Source organism: Geotrypetes seraphini, chromosome 11 (genome assembly GCF_902459505.1).
Source record: "Geotrypetes seraphini chromosome 11, aGeoSer1.1, whole genome shotgun sequence".
In the NCBI taxonomy this organism is placed as follows: domain Eukaryota; kingdom Metazoa; phylum Chordata; class Amphibia; order Gymnophiona; family Dermophiidae; genus Geotrypetes; species Geotrypetes seraphini.
The window spans coordinates 132,974,684-132,991,909 of record NC_047094.1 but is presented as its reverse complement, the minus strand read 5'-3'; the positions used below and the strand labels follow the sequence as shown (position 1 = coordinate 132,991,909).

Genomic DNA, 17,226 nt, shown 5'->3' with positions numbered 1-17,226 from the left:
AAAATGTACTTCTTAGCATTTAGCGTCCACCAATTCCATAAGTACATGCTAAGCTTTAGTAAAGGAGCCCCAAAGTTAGATGACAAAATCTAGGGGCTCCCTTTCCCCCCCCCCCCCCCCCCCCCCAGTCACTAGTGCTTTGACTTAAAGCTGAAGAAGGAGATTAATAAAAGTGATGTCTAAAACTGCTAAGCAACGATTCCCCGACTTCATCAAAGCTGTTATCCTGCCGGCCAACAACAAGCATGCGCTATACCTGGAATAATGAAGGCTGTCGCCGTGGCGTGCGTTTTCGGTGCTGAGTTCTCATTAGTAAGCAGGTGGACGCTGGCTTCATTGGCGCTGCTCCCTTTTGGGGTCCTAAGCACCTCCGTTTCCACTCTGCTCTCCATGACCCTCAACGGAATTCTGAGAAACAACACAGAAGAAAATGGGACATAAGAACTTAAACCCCTTTAATTCCTATGGTTTGGAGGAAATATCGTATTTGCCGGAACACATGCGTCACATCGTTTCTGCTCTCTCTCGGACACCGCGAGGTCTCATAAGAAAGCAACGGTACACACGCGTCATGTCGTTTCTGCTCTCTCTCGGACGCCGCGAGGTCTCATAAGAAAGCAACGGTACACACGCGTCATGTCGTTTCTGCTCTCTCTCGGACGCCGCGAGGTCTCACAAGAAAGCAACGGTACACACGCGTCATGTCGTTTCTGCTCTCTCTCGGACGCCGCGAAGTCTCATAAGTACGCACGGTACACACGCGTCACGTTGTTTCTGCTCTCTCTCGGACGCCGCGAGGTCTCATAAGAAAGCAACGGTACACACGCGTCATGTCGTTTCTGCTCTCTCTCGGACGCCGCGAGGTCTCATAAGAAAGCAACGGTACACACGCGTCATGTCGTTTCTGCTCTCTCTCGGACGCCGCAAGGTCTCACAAGTACGCACGGTACACAAGCGTCATGTCGTTTCTGCTCTCTCTCGGACGCCGCGAGGTCTCACAAGTACGCACGGTACACACGCGTCACGTCGTTTCTGCTCTCTCTCGGACGCCGCGAGGTCTCACAAGTACGCACGGTACACACGCGTCACGTCGTTTCTGCTCTCTCTCGGACGCCGCGAGGTCTCACAAGTACGCACGGTACACACGCGTCATGTCGTTTCTGCTCTCTCTCGGACGCCGCAAGGTCTCACAAGTACGCACGGTACACACGCGTCATGTCGTTTCTGCTCTCTCTCGGACGCCGCAAGGTCTCACAAGTACGCACGTTGCACACGCGTCATGTCGTTTCTGCTCTCTCTCGGACGCCGCAAGGTCTCACAAGTACGCACGGTACACACGCGTCAAGTCGTTTCTGCTCTCTCTCGGACGCCGCAAGGTCTCACAAGTACGCACGGTACACACGCGTCACGTCGTTTCTGCTCTCTCTCGGACGCCGCGAGGTCTCACAAGTACACACGGTACACACGCGTCACGTCGTTTCTGCTCTCTCTCGGACGCCGCGAGGTCTCACAAGTACGCACGCGTCATGTCGTTTCTGCTCTCTCCCTGACCTAAAAGGTACCTAACTACAGTATTCCCTAGTTGTATTTTTTGTAGACATAAATAACTAAAATTAGTACAGTAAATTATGGAAATTCATGAAAAAATGTAGAAAATGATTTTTTTTTCTTAAAAATAAGTATAAAAAGAGGGTGTATCTTATACACAGCTGTGTCCTATACACCAGCAAATACAGTATTCATAGAGGATAGGGATGAGATATGTGGTTGGGGGAGAGATGGTGGTGGGTGTGATAAGCAAGGGATGATTAGGAAGTATACCACCCGTGCATGGTAATTACCAGTTCACTCTATTCTGGAACAAGCAGAAAGAAGGTGCAAATTCTCGATCTTCCTATGGTAAAACTTGTAAGGAACCGAGTGGTGCCACACGGAAAAAGGTGTTCCATACGTTCCGTTGAATTGCTTCAGTTTATAAAGTATTTGATCATTCTGTTTTTATGAATTATGATAAAAGAACAGAAGAATAGCCTTACTGGGTCAGACCAATGGTCCATCAAGTCCAGTAGCCCATTCTCACGGTGGCCAATCCAGGTCCCTAGTACCTGGCCAAAGCCCAAAGAGTAGCAACATTCCGTGCTACCGATCCTGGGCAAGCAGAGGCTCCCCCACGTCTTAATAACAGACTATAGACTTTTCCTCCAGGAATTTGTCCAAACCTTTCTTAAAAACGCTATCTGCAAACTCTACCTCTGTCCACTGAAGCAAAAGCGCCTCCTGACTCGATCAATGGTGTCACTTCCTGCCCTGCTAAAGTCAACACTTGACTGAATTCAGGATCTCAGCTGTGGAACATTCTTAAAAGAATACAGAGCATTCGAAGAGCAAAAGGTTTTTATCTTTATGATCACAAAGAAAGGTTCTTTTGGCCATGGCCACGGTGGACAATCCCTCATAGTGATTTTCTACAGCTGCTCCCAGCTGATGTCTGTGAGCAGAGCAATTTAATTTCATTAAACGTCACTCTCTCCAGTAACTCCTGGGCAACTCAGCTGAAATGAAATATAATTACTACGGGTACAGGTCTTTAATCACCCAGTCATCTTTTGTTATGCTCTGAAGTGAACGTGACCATTGCAAGGTTGAGAGTATGGCCTTCTACAAGGAAAAAAAAATCTACCATTAAGGTGGTTTATGAACACTTTCAATGGAATGCATTAAGAAAGGTCAACATTTAGTTGCAAATATTTGGATTTTCAAATCTGAAGATCTCATTGGTGGTTTCATTTATGTGATTTCTCACAAACCGAGACATATTTGTAATTTTATTTCAGAGGGAATGCTTGGCAGAGGTTATTTTCTTGCTTATTTATCTTTTAAAAATGTTACTGCGTTTGCTGATAAAATAGCCGAAACAAAAATCCTACAACGCACAATTACTCCGCGTGCAAACGTAACATAGTAAATGACAGTATGTGATCCATCCCGTCTGCAGTAATTATTCATTGCACTTGCTAAGTTCCAGTACACGATGCCTCCCCCCCCCACCACCCCTCCCAGAGATAATTAAGATCTGCGCTCAAGACCAGTGTTTCTCAACTCGGTCCTTTTGCCAGTCAGGTTTTCAGGCTATCCACAAATGAATATGCATGAAAGAAATTTGCATATAATGGAGGCAGTTATTCAAATCGAGTTTATGCATATTCATGGTGGATAGCCTGAAAACCTGACTGGCAATGGGGCACTCCAGGACCGAGTTGAGAATGGAGAAGCACTAGCTAGGACTTCAGAAGAACGGGACTTGGGAGTGATCATCAGCGCAGACACGAAGGCTGCCAAACAAGTAGAGAAGGCCTCATCCAAGGCAAGGCAAATGATGGGATGTATCAAGAGAAGCTTCGTCAGCCGCAAACCTGAAGTCATAATGCCACTTTACAGAGCCATGGTGAGACCTCATCTGGAATACTGTGTGCAATTCTGGAGGCCACATTACCGTAAAGATGTGCTTCGAGCCGAGTCGGTCCAGCGGATGGCCACTAGGATGGTCTCCGGACTCAAGGGTCTCTCATACGAAGAAAGACTGGGCAAATTGCAGCTCTATACTCTAGAGGAACGCAGGGAAAGGGGTGACATGATTGAGACATTTAAATACGTCACAGGTCGTGTCGAGCTGGAAGACGACATATTCGTTCCCAAGGGACCCTCGGTCACAAGGGGGCACCCGCTTAAACTCAGAGGAGGGGAATTTAGTGGTGACACCAGGAAGTACTTCTTCACAGAAAGGGTGGTGGATCACTGGAACAAACTTCCGGTGCAGGTGATCAAGGCCACCAGCGTGCTCGACTTTAAGAATAGATGGGACATCCACGTGGGATCCCTACGAGGGTTGAGCTAAGGAACTAAGTCATCAGCACTCAGACTTAATGGGGTGGGTCAGTAGAGTGGGCAGACTTGATGGGCTGTAGCCCTTTTCTGCCGTCATCTTCTATGTTTCTATGATGGGTCATTTGGCCTTTATCTGCCATCATGTTTCTATGTTTCTATAATCAGAAAGTTCTATGACATCACAATGCAGGTGTAAAGAGCCTTAGCCTATAGGAAGAGGAGATGCAAATGTTAAGAGCCTTAGCCAATAGGGAGAGGAGGAGGGAGTGGCTGCTGCAGACACCAGGAAGTATTTCTTCACAGAAAGGGTGGTGGATCATTGGAACAAACTTCCGGTGCAGGTGATCAAGGCCACCAGCGTGCTCGACTTTAAGAATAAATGGGACATCCACGTGGGATCCCTAAGAGGGTCGAGCTAAGGAACTAAGTCATCAGCACTCAGACTTAATGGGGGGTCAGTAGAGTGGGCAGACTTGGTGGGCTGTGGCCCTTTTCTGCCGTCATCTTTCTATGTTTCTAATGCGGTATATAAAATACGCACACTTAGCCTGATCCTTCTTGCCGCATATGGTATGGAGTCGGAGACCGTAAAGTTCAAGTTTTTAAGTTTCAAGTTTTTATTAATATTTGATGAATCCCTTATTCAGTTTGCTAAGCGATGTACAACTTCAAAAAACAGAGATGTGGAGACTAACAAAGTAACTTCAGACTTACGAATCTAAAACAGACATGAGTCGGGCGGGTAGGAGGGAACAGTTACAATTCTTTATTAAGGGGAAAAAACAAAAAGGGGAAAAACGAAAGGGAGGGTAAAAAACTTTCGGGACCTAAAGCAACTGATTATAGGTCAAAAGAGGAAAGATTAAAAGCGTCGTTAAAAAGATAAGTTTTTAGAAGTTTTTTAAATGAGGTAAGATCTTTTTCTTCTCTAATGTACAATGGTAGTGAGTTCCACAGTTGAGGGACCATAACTGAGAACAGATCTTGTCTTCTGGGGCCTATAATTTTTAAAGAAGGAACGGTTAGGAGGTTTTGAGATGTCCGGCATCGGCTACACCAGACATGGGCAACTCCAGTCCTCGAGGGCCAGAATCCAATCGGGGTTTTCAGGATTTCCCCAATGAATATGCATGAGATCTATTCGCATGCACTGCTTTCAATGCATATTCATTGAGGAAATCCTGAAAACCCGATTGGATTCCGGCCCTCGAGGACCAGAGTTGCCCATGTCTGGGCTACACGGTCCCACGCTGCCCCACTGATGGAGTCACCATCAAAGCTAACTCCAGCCCCTCCCCATCCATCTTGCCATATACAGGACACAGACCATAGAAGTCCGTCCGGCATCGTCTTCACGCCTTGTTGTAGTTTTTGATCTGTCGTGTTTTGTGTCGGTGCTATCCACTTTCTATTTAGGGATCCTTTGTGCCTATCCCAAGCATTTTTGAACTCTGTCCCTGTTTTTGCCTCCACCACCTCTACAGGGAGGACATTCTAGGCATCCACCACCCACTCCATAAAGCAGCATTTCCTGACGTTACTCCCAGGTCTGTTGGAGGACGGTGTTACATCGAATGGCAGTAAGACGGGTTGGCTCTAAGGCCAATGCGCAGAGGTCCAGCACTAAAGCCAATAGCGCAACCCCCCTAGCGCAAAAACAGCGCTGAAACACAGCATTCTAGTGCTCGAAACAAATTATTTTATTTATTTATTTTATTTCTTCCATTTGTGCGTTGCACATACAAGCTCTAGGCGACATTACAGAGGAAGGGGTTAGAAGAGGGTAGGGAGGACTATGGAGGGCAGGAAGGAGTGGAGAGGAGAGAAGCATGTCGAATATTTCATAGATAGGAGCACCATCTATGTAAATGATATCGAAATGAATTAAAGGAATATATAAAAAGGAATAGAAGGGAGGAACCGTTAAACTATAGAATTCAGGGAAATTCAATTAATAAAATAAGAATATGGGTAAAAACAATGGAATGAAATTTAAAATAATTCATAAACTGGGGGAAGCGGGGGGAATGAAATAAGTCTGACAGAAGTCCAATTTCCTGAGGCTATGAAATCCAAAGCAAACGGGGAGCTGGAAAAGCGGAGACTTAGAGGGGATATGATAGAAACTTATAAGATCATGAAGGGTATGGTGAAGGTAGAGAGAGACAGATTCTTCAGACTGGCGGGGGCAACAAAAACTAGAGGGCACTCAAAAAAATTGAGGGGAGATAGATTTAGAACCAATGCTAGGAAGTTCTTCTTCACCCAGAGGGTGGTGGACACTTGGAATGCGCTTCCAGAGGAGGTGGTTGAGCAGAGTACGATTTGGGGTTTCAAAAAGGGATTAACATAGAAACATAGAAACATAGAAAGATGACGGCAGAAAAGGGCCATAGCCCATCAAGTCTGCCCACTCTATTGACCCACCCCATTAAGTCTGAATGCTAATGACCTGTTCCTTAACTCGACCCTCGTAGGGATCCCACGTGGATGTCCCATTTATTCTTAAAGTCGAGCACGCTAGTGGCCTTGATCACCTACACCGGAAGTCTGTTCCAGTGATCTACCACCCTTTCTGTGAAGAAATACTTCCTGGTGTCACCACTAAATTTCCCTCCTCTGAGTTTGAGCGGGTGCCCCCTTGTGACCGAGGGTCCTTTGGGAAAGAATATATCGTTTTCCACCTCGACACGACCCGTGACGTACTTAAATGTCTCAATCATGTCACCCCTTTCCCTGCGCTCCTCTAGGGTATAGAGCTGCAGTTTGCCCAGTCTTTCTTCGTATGAGAGACCCTTGAGCCCCAAAACCATCCTAGTGGCCATCCTCTGGTCGAGTTCTTGAAGGGAAAGGGGATACAGGGGTATAATGAGTAATAGATCACTACAGGTCATTGACCAGGAGGGCCGCCGCGGGAGCGGACTGCTGGCGTGATGGACCTCTGGTCTGACTCGGCAGAGGCCATGCTTATGTTCTTATGGGAGCGATGTGCCTGGCTCACGTTTGCAGGGATTTCGCAGTAAACGTAGCTGCTGCGCTCATGACCTGGCAGGACCAGAAGTTACCAAGCACCAGTCTTTAAATACACTTCTCCCTCCATATTTGCGGTTTCAGCAATCGCGGTTTCAATTATTCACGGTTTTTAGCTTGCTGGCTCCTCCCCCCAAAATTACTTCAGCTTGCATAGAGAAATCGCCAATTCCAAGCGTTTGCAGAGAAAATTGCTGATTCCCAGCCCTTTCTTCACCGTGTTTCGCCTCTCCTTCAGGAACAGGCCAGGTCTCCCGCCGTGTTATTTGCGGTTTCACCATATTGACGATGGTTTTTAATAGACAACTGCGAATGGCGTATGAAAAAGTTATCCGCGGGTCTGTTAATTCCCCGATCACAGCGAATACGGAGGGAGAAGTGTATAAGCGTCTCAAAAAACTGTTTTCACTCAAAAGGCTCATATTTAAGTGAAGCAAAAAAGCTGTCGGATGTATGTAGCACTCAGTGGCGTAGTGAGGGGGGAGGGGCGAGCGGGGAAGTCCGCCCCAGGCGCCATGTTGGTGGAGGGGGGAGTTAACACCCCTCCTCTCCACCCCGCCTCTTCCCATGCCTCCCCTCCACGCGCGTGCCCCCCTCCCTCTAGTTGAAGTTGTTGTTCGCGGCGGTCAACGTGACCCCTGTGGGCTCTCCCGCCGACGTCACTTCCGGGTACCACGCGTAGGGAGGCGTCGTCAGAGGGAGAGCCGACGGGGTCGCGAGGAGCACGTTGTTGACCGCCGCAAGCAACAACTTCAACGAGAGGTACGGGGGGAAGGGAAGGTGGGATCGGGGGAAGCTGTGCCACTGGTAGCACCGTACACATTATATATAGGCACTTTCTGTCCCTAGTGGGATCACAATCTAAGTTGTGGGCCTGAAGCAATGGGAGGGTTAAGTGATTTGCCCAGGGTCGGAAGGAGCTGCCGTGGGAACTGAACCCGTTCCCTGTTCCTTCACGGGCTGTTTAACGTGAGAGAATCTGAAGAAATCCTCTCGTGAAACCCTCGAACTGGTGGTTAAGTTTCCAGCATTAAGGGCAGCATTTGTTTCTGCGCCGTTGTTTGAGCTTTGGGAGGGAATACGAAATGACCTCATTTAGGTGCATTTAAATACAATTTGCAGCCATCTTTGGTGCACGCATTGTTTCCCTTAACCCTTTCAGGACCATAAGGATCGTAGGCCAATTTTTGTGGTTTTGACGACATTTTTATGGTAAAAAGGGCTTGCAGATGCCAAAATATTGATTTTTTTTGTGAAATATCATTATTTTTTTTTTTTTAAATCACACTTCTGGCTTATGGACAGTGTGGCAAGTGAATCTTCTCGTCAATCTGGCAACGACGCTAATGAATGAATGTCGGAACCAGTTTGTTTACATAAAGGCAGTATCCTATGGAATCCGTACATATCAAATTTAGAACTGTAGACTATCCCAATCAAAATTGATAGGATTTTAAAGTTATGGGACAAATAGGTCCCTTGGTCCTGAAAGGGTTTTAACATTCTGCGCATATTAACACGCCCACTCGTCTGACCCTAATTGCCACCAATCATGTACTCGCTTAAAACACTAAAACTTGAGCCCAGTTCCGTTCTGTTCGTACGATGAACGCTGTCCTAAATCTATGCGATGCCACGTAATATCTTTTAAGCTATGTCGGCCAAAATGACTTTCAATCATGTTGTCCTTTCTATACTGTGAATGTACCTTTGTAACCCATTCTGGGCTCCTTTGGGAGGACGGGTTAAATCAGGGGTCTCAAAGTCCCCTCTTTGAGGGCCGCAATCCAGTCGGGTTTTCAGGATTTCCCCAACGAATATGCATGAGATCTATGTGCATGCGCTGCTTTCAATGCATATTCATTGGGGAAATCCTGAAAACCCAACTGGATTGCGGCCCTCGAGGAGGGACTTTGAGATCCCTGGGTTAAATCAATAATGCTGATGTTAGGATTCAAGCGTCGCCCCCCCCCCCCCAAGAAAGCACCAGGCTGAATAACAAGTTTATCTTTCCCTCGGTGTAGGAGTGCTGAGTGTGGGGGAGCTCACAAGTAGAGAATGACACGGTGACAAAATTCATCACCGTTGCCGTCCCCGTGGATAACCGCGGGAAATAATCCCATGTCATTTTCTAGTGTCTATTTCAACCTCAGTCCTTCTACACCAGCATTCTTCAAAGCAAAGCTTGCGGGTCAGTGGTTGTGTCCATTCATACTCTGATTCTTATGTGAGCCAAGGATAATGAAGCCATTGTGACATCACTGATGTGATTGGCTCTTAGGCACTGGTGGAATGAGGCATTATGACATCACAATATCTGCTCTGGATACCAGAGACTGTCATTCTGTAGTGTCTGTTTCAGCCTCAGTCCTTCTACACCAGCATTCTTCAACGCAAAGCTTGTGGGTCAGTGGTTGTGGCCATTCAAATTCTGATTCTTCCCTCTCTCCTTAAAGAATGGCATGAAGATGGTTTCCCGCAGTTATCCGTGGGGACGGGAACGGTGATGAATTTTGTCACCGTGTCATTCTCTACTCACAAGACCCAAGGAATAGAGAGCTCAAGCCAAAAAAAACAAAGAGAGAGCTCACATTGAAGTGACATGTGCATTTCGTTCACTCTCTCTTTTAGGGATGTAAAGATTTGGGGACGGAAGAAAGTTGCTATGGGGTTTTAATGAGTTTTGCCCTAACCTATAAGCTACAGCATTTGGCCTCGCAAAAGTTTCGAATTTTGGTTGGGCGGGGGGGGAGGGGGAGCTCTGAAAATTTTATATGGCTTTTTATCAAACTTATTTAACCCCCCCCCCTTTTACAAAACCGCACAAGAGGTTTTTAGCGCTGGCCAGCACGCTGAATGCTTTGCGCTACTCCGATGTTCATAGCATCGTATGAGCGTTTGAGGCAGCGCAGAACATTCAGCGTGCTGGCTGGAGATAAAAACCTCTTACGCGGTGTTGAAAAAAGAGCGGGTCAATGTTTGAGAGGTGTACTTCTAAAATGGCTTTATACATAACGAATTTAGGTCATATTTTAAGCATAAATCAAGGAGGAAAATGTTTTAGGTTATATCCGATATCAGTTTTCTGATCTTGCAAACAAGTTCTTTATTACTTATCCAAACTACTAATTTATCAGCCATTATATATTAAATATAAATATGCTAAAAACATTTAAAATCCCATTTATGTATTGTTTCTAGGGTATACAATACGGTGTAACTTATTAACGAGGGGCTTCCAAGTTTTATATAGCTTAAGGTCGCACAAAGTCAGAATCTGACTTTTGACATAGTGGGAAAAGGAAGGGAATTTGTTGTGGGTTTGGGTTTTTTTATGTATGTATGTTAAAATCACCTCAAGTATCTGAATAGTGGCAATAAACAAATGCTTTGAAAATATACCTTCATGTTCTCCGTACGAGTCTGTAGGACTAATACAAAGTAGAATGTCTTTATGACTTACTGATCAATATCTCACTGCAAGACAGGTCTTACATCAAACCTTTTTATGTTTGGAAACATTCCTCAAATATATGTGGGTATCTCATAGATATAGAGAGGAAAAGCATGCAAATCCGTCTCATGCATATTCATTACAATTATCCTGAAAACCAGACTGCCTATGGGGTCTATAGTTCCCTCTTCTCGGTTTCTATATACAGTGAGAGCGTCCGAGTTCATTTAAACCGGTTTTTTGCAAAAGATTTCTCTTAGGACTCAATGATTTTTGAGGTTAAAAAAATGGTTCTACCTGTATTCCATATGTCAGAGTTCATTCACAGAGATGGTTCCTCCTGCATGATGGTCAGACATGTTGCTAGAAGCTCACATTGAAATGCTTTCTTGCATCTGCTGCTGATGCAAAGTTACTAAATGAAAACAGACCTTAGAGCCTATCAATCCCAGGCTAAAACAGAGATGAATCTATGGCATTGCCTTACAATCAATGTTAGGTGTTTGAGATTTTAATGTAACTCTTGAATGCAGCCCAGTTAACATGGAGACAGCCATTTTGTTAACCGTGATGTCACCAGAGAAAGCCCAAACGCAGCTTCATCCTACTCCACTATCGGGCACTTCTGCAATAAAGATGCTGCAAAAATCAGGCATGCAGAGCCCCACCAATGTCAGACAGAACCAGGCATTTATTGCAAAGATTGTTCTTGGATTCAAATAACCTACAACTTAAGTTCTGAATGAAAATCAGAGCAACATCTGACCTGAACAAATCTTCATTAATCTCCTAGGTCATGGCAGCAGTCATTGAAACTGCTGCAAGCCTGACAGGTGTGTATATAGGATTAGAGAAAAATATTTTGTTTGGATTGGATACAGATGGGGAAAAGGGCCCAAGCTGTACAGGACATGGGAAAAATCTGGGAAAAGACGACAGCGATACTTGCCTTAAAGTACAAATGGCTTTCCTTATTACTCACAGAAAATTCCTATATCTCCAGTAAACAAAGTCTGTAAGAGGTTTGCTTGGTTTGGGAGGGGGGGGGTTGTCATTTTTATTTTATAAAGTACACATCACATATTTGCAACCTGTTACCAATCCTGTCTGAGGATTTTCAACAGGTCTAAACTACACCAACACATTATCATGCCAACCACAGAAATCCACACTAGTGCACAAAAGTGAAAATCCAGAAATCAATCCTGTGGACAACGAATACTCTACTATCTGATCATAAAATATTTTGCAAGGATTCCTGTGTTATATTCTTTTTAGGGAACGAAATATGGTTTTAAGGTGCTAAACACAAGGCAGACAGGATGCACTTGTAGGATGCTGACACCTGTAAGGAAATATTGTTAAAAAAAACCCTCTGCCACTACAGTAATAAGTTTAAAAATCGCGTTTATTTCCATATCACTCTTCAAAGATGTTGTTCCAAACTCCTGCATAAATGACAAGGCATCTCTTTTCCCAATACCTGTTTTGCAAACTTATTTGTAAGCACTTTCCAAACTAAATTAGTGCAATACCCCTGCTTGCCTGGTCAGTTTTTTTGAGGTTCATTTATCCCGACAGGAGGCTGCTTATAGCCATTAATTCGGGTGGGGGGGGGGGGGAGAGAAGGATTCACTTTTCAAAAAAAAAAAAAATTAAAAAAAAAATGGCGGCATTCTTTTCTTTATTCATTCAACACAGATAAAAAAAATTGCATTAAAATTGCATGGGGGGACAACCCCAAAAAAGTTTGCAAAAGAACCCAGTTCTTCTCTTGCAAAATGTCAAATTACCCCTCACCCCCACCCCCACCCCCGCCATTGTTTCATTGGAAAGACATTCTTCCTTTCATTCCGGATTTGCTGTATTTCAACCATCCAGTTGAGGCAGAAACCAGAAATCTGAATAGCATTCATTAAGAAAACCCCATCGGCAAGGTCACCGAAGCTGCTTTCCTGGTCCTTCTTGCCCACATTTGTCTTTCAGAGGAAAATGCAACATGGTAAATGCCACCTACTTTGGAAATCAGGGAAGGGTCGTGTTTTCCAGCAGTGCAAAGCATGCAAAGCAAAGCAGAGGTCAGGGAAGCCCGGCAAAGAGCGCTTCCAGCTTGCATTGGGATGATTTAAAGAGCTTTATAAATTACTTTCTTATCTGATTCCTTACCTAGAATAATCAGCCTGTGGTCACTGAATGCTGAGCCTGCGGGTTCCCAGGCTCTCGGTGCGCCTGCGCCGAAAGGGGGCGGGGTCGCTTTCCCTGCAGAAATGTATTTGGGGAGAAATCGACGAGCAAAGCAGATTTAAGAGACAAAAAAAAAGGATGGGGGGGAGGGGGCAGACATTATTACCCGTTATTATCAGATGTCAGGATATGCTACATCCCCCCCCCCCCCAATGGTCTTGCATATTGGTGTTTCAAGAGAGATCATGGGGGAGGGGGGGTACAGGATACATTTGTTGCTCTTGAACCAAATGCAATGTTAACATTTAGACCCAGCCTGCAGACTGGCAGGTACTGGGCACCAGTTGGAGCAAGGCATACGGTGGCTGCCTACGTGGAATGCATGCAAAAAGCACCGGAAAAATCCGATTGTTCCTAGTTTAGGGGGGGTCCATAAAATTTATGAGTGACGACGGATTGCTGTTCCTGTAAAGGCTGCGCCCATTGTGTAATGGCGGTGCACCCCCCCATTTTTAACGTGCTTGGCTAGTAGAGATTTGGACACCTGCATTGTTTGCTGCACCACGTCAAATAGGACTAAAAAGCCACCTTCTTCCCATTGCTTGCACGTGAACTCTGGAATCTGAATTTGCAATCAGACCAAAGAGAAAGAACCAGACTTGTTAACAACAAAGAAGGAAGTAAAACAAAACAGACACCAAAAAAACGGATAATATCGATTCCATCAGAGCAACTGGGGGAAGGAGAAAGGGTGTAGTGTTGCCAATCAACCCCAAAGCCCCTGTCAGCAGTTGCTGCAAGCAGTGGATAAAGAGATCTTTTTTTTTTTTTTCGTCTGCAAGGGTCTTTAATAATGTCACCTTTCTAAACACTTAGAGATTATGTTATGGAGTGCACAATCTATTTCTCCATCTGCCTTGATGCTCTGATCAAGTTCTGGCGATTCATAGGGGTAAATGGGGCCACATTGCCTGCATTGGCAAAGAGCACAATACAGAGGCGTAGCCAATTTCGGGCATCTGGCTTTCCCAACAGTACTCTTTCTTTTCCTCCCTCTCTTCACACCCACTCCCCAGCCCATGCAGCAGCCTCTCTAAGCCCTCCCCCCCCCCTGTACAGCTTTTCTGTTTAACTTCAGGACACCAGCAGTGGTGCCTACATGCTGCGGTAGCTGACCCAGAAACCTTCCTTCTGCCAGCAATGCTAGTGACCTGTGGCTGCTGGGTAGACAAGCCTAGGCCCACCATGTGGCTACACCCCTAGTACAAGAGTGTATCTGCCAATGCATGTAACATGGGCATTGGCCAAAAAAAAGTGGTGATGCAACCTGGATCAAAGGGCCCCACCCCTCAAAAAAAGCACCATTTCACAGTAATTCCCACCTCCTAACATTGTATACTATTTCCATTTTTATCTTTTGCAAATTGCCCCTTTTCTGTCACTCCTGCCCTCTTGCAGTTTGTCTTTCTCCTTGAATGCAGCCCCCTGCCCAGTAATGACTAAAGGTTGCATTCAGCCTCAAACTTCTTTTTTGAACTTGTACATGTTACAGATTGAGTCATAAGAGCAACTTGGTACCTAAGAATATCTGTTTTATTGTTTGGGATCTTATTTGGGACCTGGGTTGCCCATTATTGGAAACAGGATTCTGGGTTTGATGGATCTTCTGTCTGTCCCAGTATGGCAACGCTTATGTTCTTATGATGGTCATCCATTTTTTTCCAACCCTTGCAATGGCCATATTGCTCAGACCCCCGACACAGTCCTTTTACCATGGACCTCATTACAACCCTTGAACATTCCACCAACCTTAAGTAACAGATCAGAACTCTCCCCCCCCCCCTCCCTCTGATCTTTCACCACTCAGCAACAGAACCCGTACTAGTGGAACTTGGCTTTTGTGGACATTTTTTACCTGCACCCACGTCGAAAGAAGTTGGTACAGGCATTAATACACAATTCATTTCAATCCCCTGCTAATGATATTAACTTTTCAGTACAAAAGACCAGATGGTTCAGTGCAGGGTTTTCTAATGTTGAGATTTTAACATCGGGTCCTCAGAAAAGTTAAAAGATTAGCTCATTCTTCTGTGCTCAGCCCTAGGGACAATTTTATGCATGCATCTTCTCCTTAGCACTGACACAGGGGCCCCACAACTTTTCCTGGCTTCACTGAAGAGGAGGTGCTGATGAGGAAGGGGCAATAGAACAAAGAAATAGCCCACTGCACATATAATGGAATGTAAACATTAGAATTTCAAAACTATATGTACAGAATGTCATTCAGTTCATGCAAACACACATATGTGCAACGTAAATACGATGCTTTGAACCAGCTCTAGCTTCCACTCTTGCAGGCTCAGGTTTTCGGCATTTATTAAATATCTCCAAAGCAAATTCCATGACTTTTTCCCACATGACATTCTACAACACATTCTCTTACCACTCCTCCCAACCCAACCATTTCCTGCAAAAACTTTTTGAAGAACCCTCATCTATATTTAATTCCTATCCTATATCCACTCTCTTTGCTTTCTGTATTAGGAACACATTAAGAGCCCTTATAACGATTCCCCAGCAGAAAATGCACTGAAGCCCATTCAATTCCTATGAGCTTTGGTGCATTTGCCATAGGAGAATCCCTCAGTGGCGTACCAAGGGGGGGGGGAGGACCGCACCGGGTGCAGCCTTAGGGGGGATGCACGGCCAGCCCGGTCCCTATCGCATTTCCACCCTCCCAGCGAGAGCAGCAAACCTAACCTCCAGTAACATCGGCTTCTTCGCGGCTTTCTCCTCCCTCTGCCGCGTCACTGATGCCATTATCTTTTTCGGGCAGCAGCAGCATTTACAATTTGCTGCTGTTGCCGGCTTCAGGCCTTCCTCTCTGCCAGGTCCTGCCTACTTCCTGTTTTCATGAAGACAGGACCCGACAGAGAGGAAGGCCTGAAGCCGGCAACAGCAGTGAATTGTGAATGCTGCTGCTGCCCGAAGAAGTTCAGGACAGCAGGCCTTGGGTAACAGAAGGAGGAAAGGGAGCAGAGGGGGAGAGAATTGGGGAGAGTGTTGCTCTACCCAACTGGAGGGAATGAAAGGAGACGCCAGGGCATGGAGGTAAGGAGGAAGGTATGCCAGATCAAGGGAAAAGGAAGGAGATATCAGAGCATGGAGGGGGAGGGAGAGATGGAAGAAAAGGAAATGAGAGAGATGCCGGGAATCAGGGAAGGGATGATGCCAGACTGTGAGGTGGGAAGGAAAGAAAGGAGAAGAGAGAGATGCCAGAGCATAGGGGAGGGGGTGGTGACAGAGAGAGAAAAACGGAGAGGTGACAGAGTTGAAATCAGTCATGTACAAAGGAGAGAAGAGGCATGGGATAGATAGTTTATGGAAGGAGCATAGAAAGAGGGAAGATGCCATATGGAAGAGAGAGAGAGAGAGGGTGCACACTGGATAGAAAGAGCACAGAGGGCAGTGAATGGAAGGGGCGAGATAGAGGGTGAACAGTAGATGGAAGGGGTAGAGAGAGGGAAACAGACACTGAATGGAAGTGTGGGGGAGAGGAAGGACAGCTGCTGAATGGAAGTGTGAGGGAAAGGGGGAGCAGATGCTGGAAGGAAGTGGGGAGGAGAAAGAAAAAAAGGGCACATGCAGGATTGAGGGAAGAGGATAGAGTTAGTTACTGGAAGGAGTGAGGGAAAGAGGTAGTAAGCTATAGGTAGACACAGTGAAAGAGGGAAATTGAGGACTGAATAGTAATAAAGAATTTAGACAAAGGTAGAAAATAAATTGAGAAGGAAGACCAGGAGTGAGGGAGTGGAGAGAGAGATGCCAGAGCAGGGAGGAAGGAGAGGAGGCAGATACCAGACCAATGGGGTGAGAGATGGAAGGGGGAGGCATACAGTTTCTGGAAGGGGCATAGAAGGAGAGAAGATGCAATATAGGGGCAGAGAGATGGCAGACAGTGGATGGAAGGAAGAGAGTAACAAGAAGATGAGGAAAGTAGAAACCAGAGAAGACAAAGGTAGAACAAAAATTTTCTATTTATTTATTGCTTTAGGAGACATGTGTCACTGTTTCTGTGGTATTGCATTGTATGCAGAGTCCAGCTTCTTGCTGGTTCAATTTACCCATTGTCTATGTATTTCTATTTTATCCCCCCTTTTACAAAACTGTGGAGTGTTTTTTAGCGCCAGCCGTGGTGGTAGCAGCTCTGATGCTCAGAATTCTATGAGCGTCAGAGCTGTTACCACTGTGGCTAAAATCCATACTACAGTTTTGTAAAAGGGGGAGGGGTAAGTTTGTGATTACTTATTCCATACTAGGCGAAGATGTTTTCTGTGTATTCGAAAGGCATGGTTTTCTGTTAGGATTGACTGCAGGATTGATCTGTATTAGTCTGGCTTGTTTAGTTTTACAATGGGTGTATTGCTGTTGTACTTCTCACTGCAGTATGTAAGATGCTGCCTTTTCCTAGGTACTCATTTGTGACGTGTGGCTTGTTACTAAAAATCATGTTTTTTGTACAGATGGGGGGGGGGGGGGTGCAAAAAAATGATGGGCCCCGGGTGTCATACATGCTAGGTACGCCACTGGAATCCCTACCAAGTTTTGTAAAAGGGCAACCTTCCCCTTTATGGATTTCTGCACCTGCTGAACTTTCTCAAGTCAGCATCCAT

At 45.5% G+C, this 17,226-nt stretch overlaps 1 protein-coding gene across 12 annotated transcripts in view; it reads right to left on the bottom strand.

The window, feature by feature from the left end:
• The window catches only part of L3MBTL1 (L3MBTL histone methyl-lysine binding protein 1), a 64,472-nt gene extending 51,855 nt beyond the window's left edge, over nucleotides 1-12,617 (bottom strand). For 8 of the 12 annotated variants that reach the window (XM_033914199.1, XM_033914204.1, XM_033914205.1 and 5 more), the window contains exons 1-2: nucleotides 10,667-10,698; nucleotides 257-408 (exon numbers count right to left, since the gene is read on the bottom strand). In XM_033914199.1, coding sequence (XP_033770090.1) covers nucleotides 257-408; nucleotides 10,667-10,677 — 163 coding nt within the window. In that variant the 5' untranslated portion in view covers nucleotides 10,678-10,698. The other 4 variants (XM_033914203.1, XM_033914208.1, XM_033914201.1 and 1 more) reach the window with 2 other exon arrangements.
• Nucleotides 12,618-17,226: the final 4,609 nt, after the last annotated feature.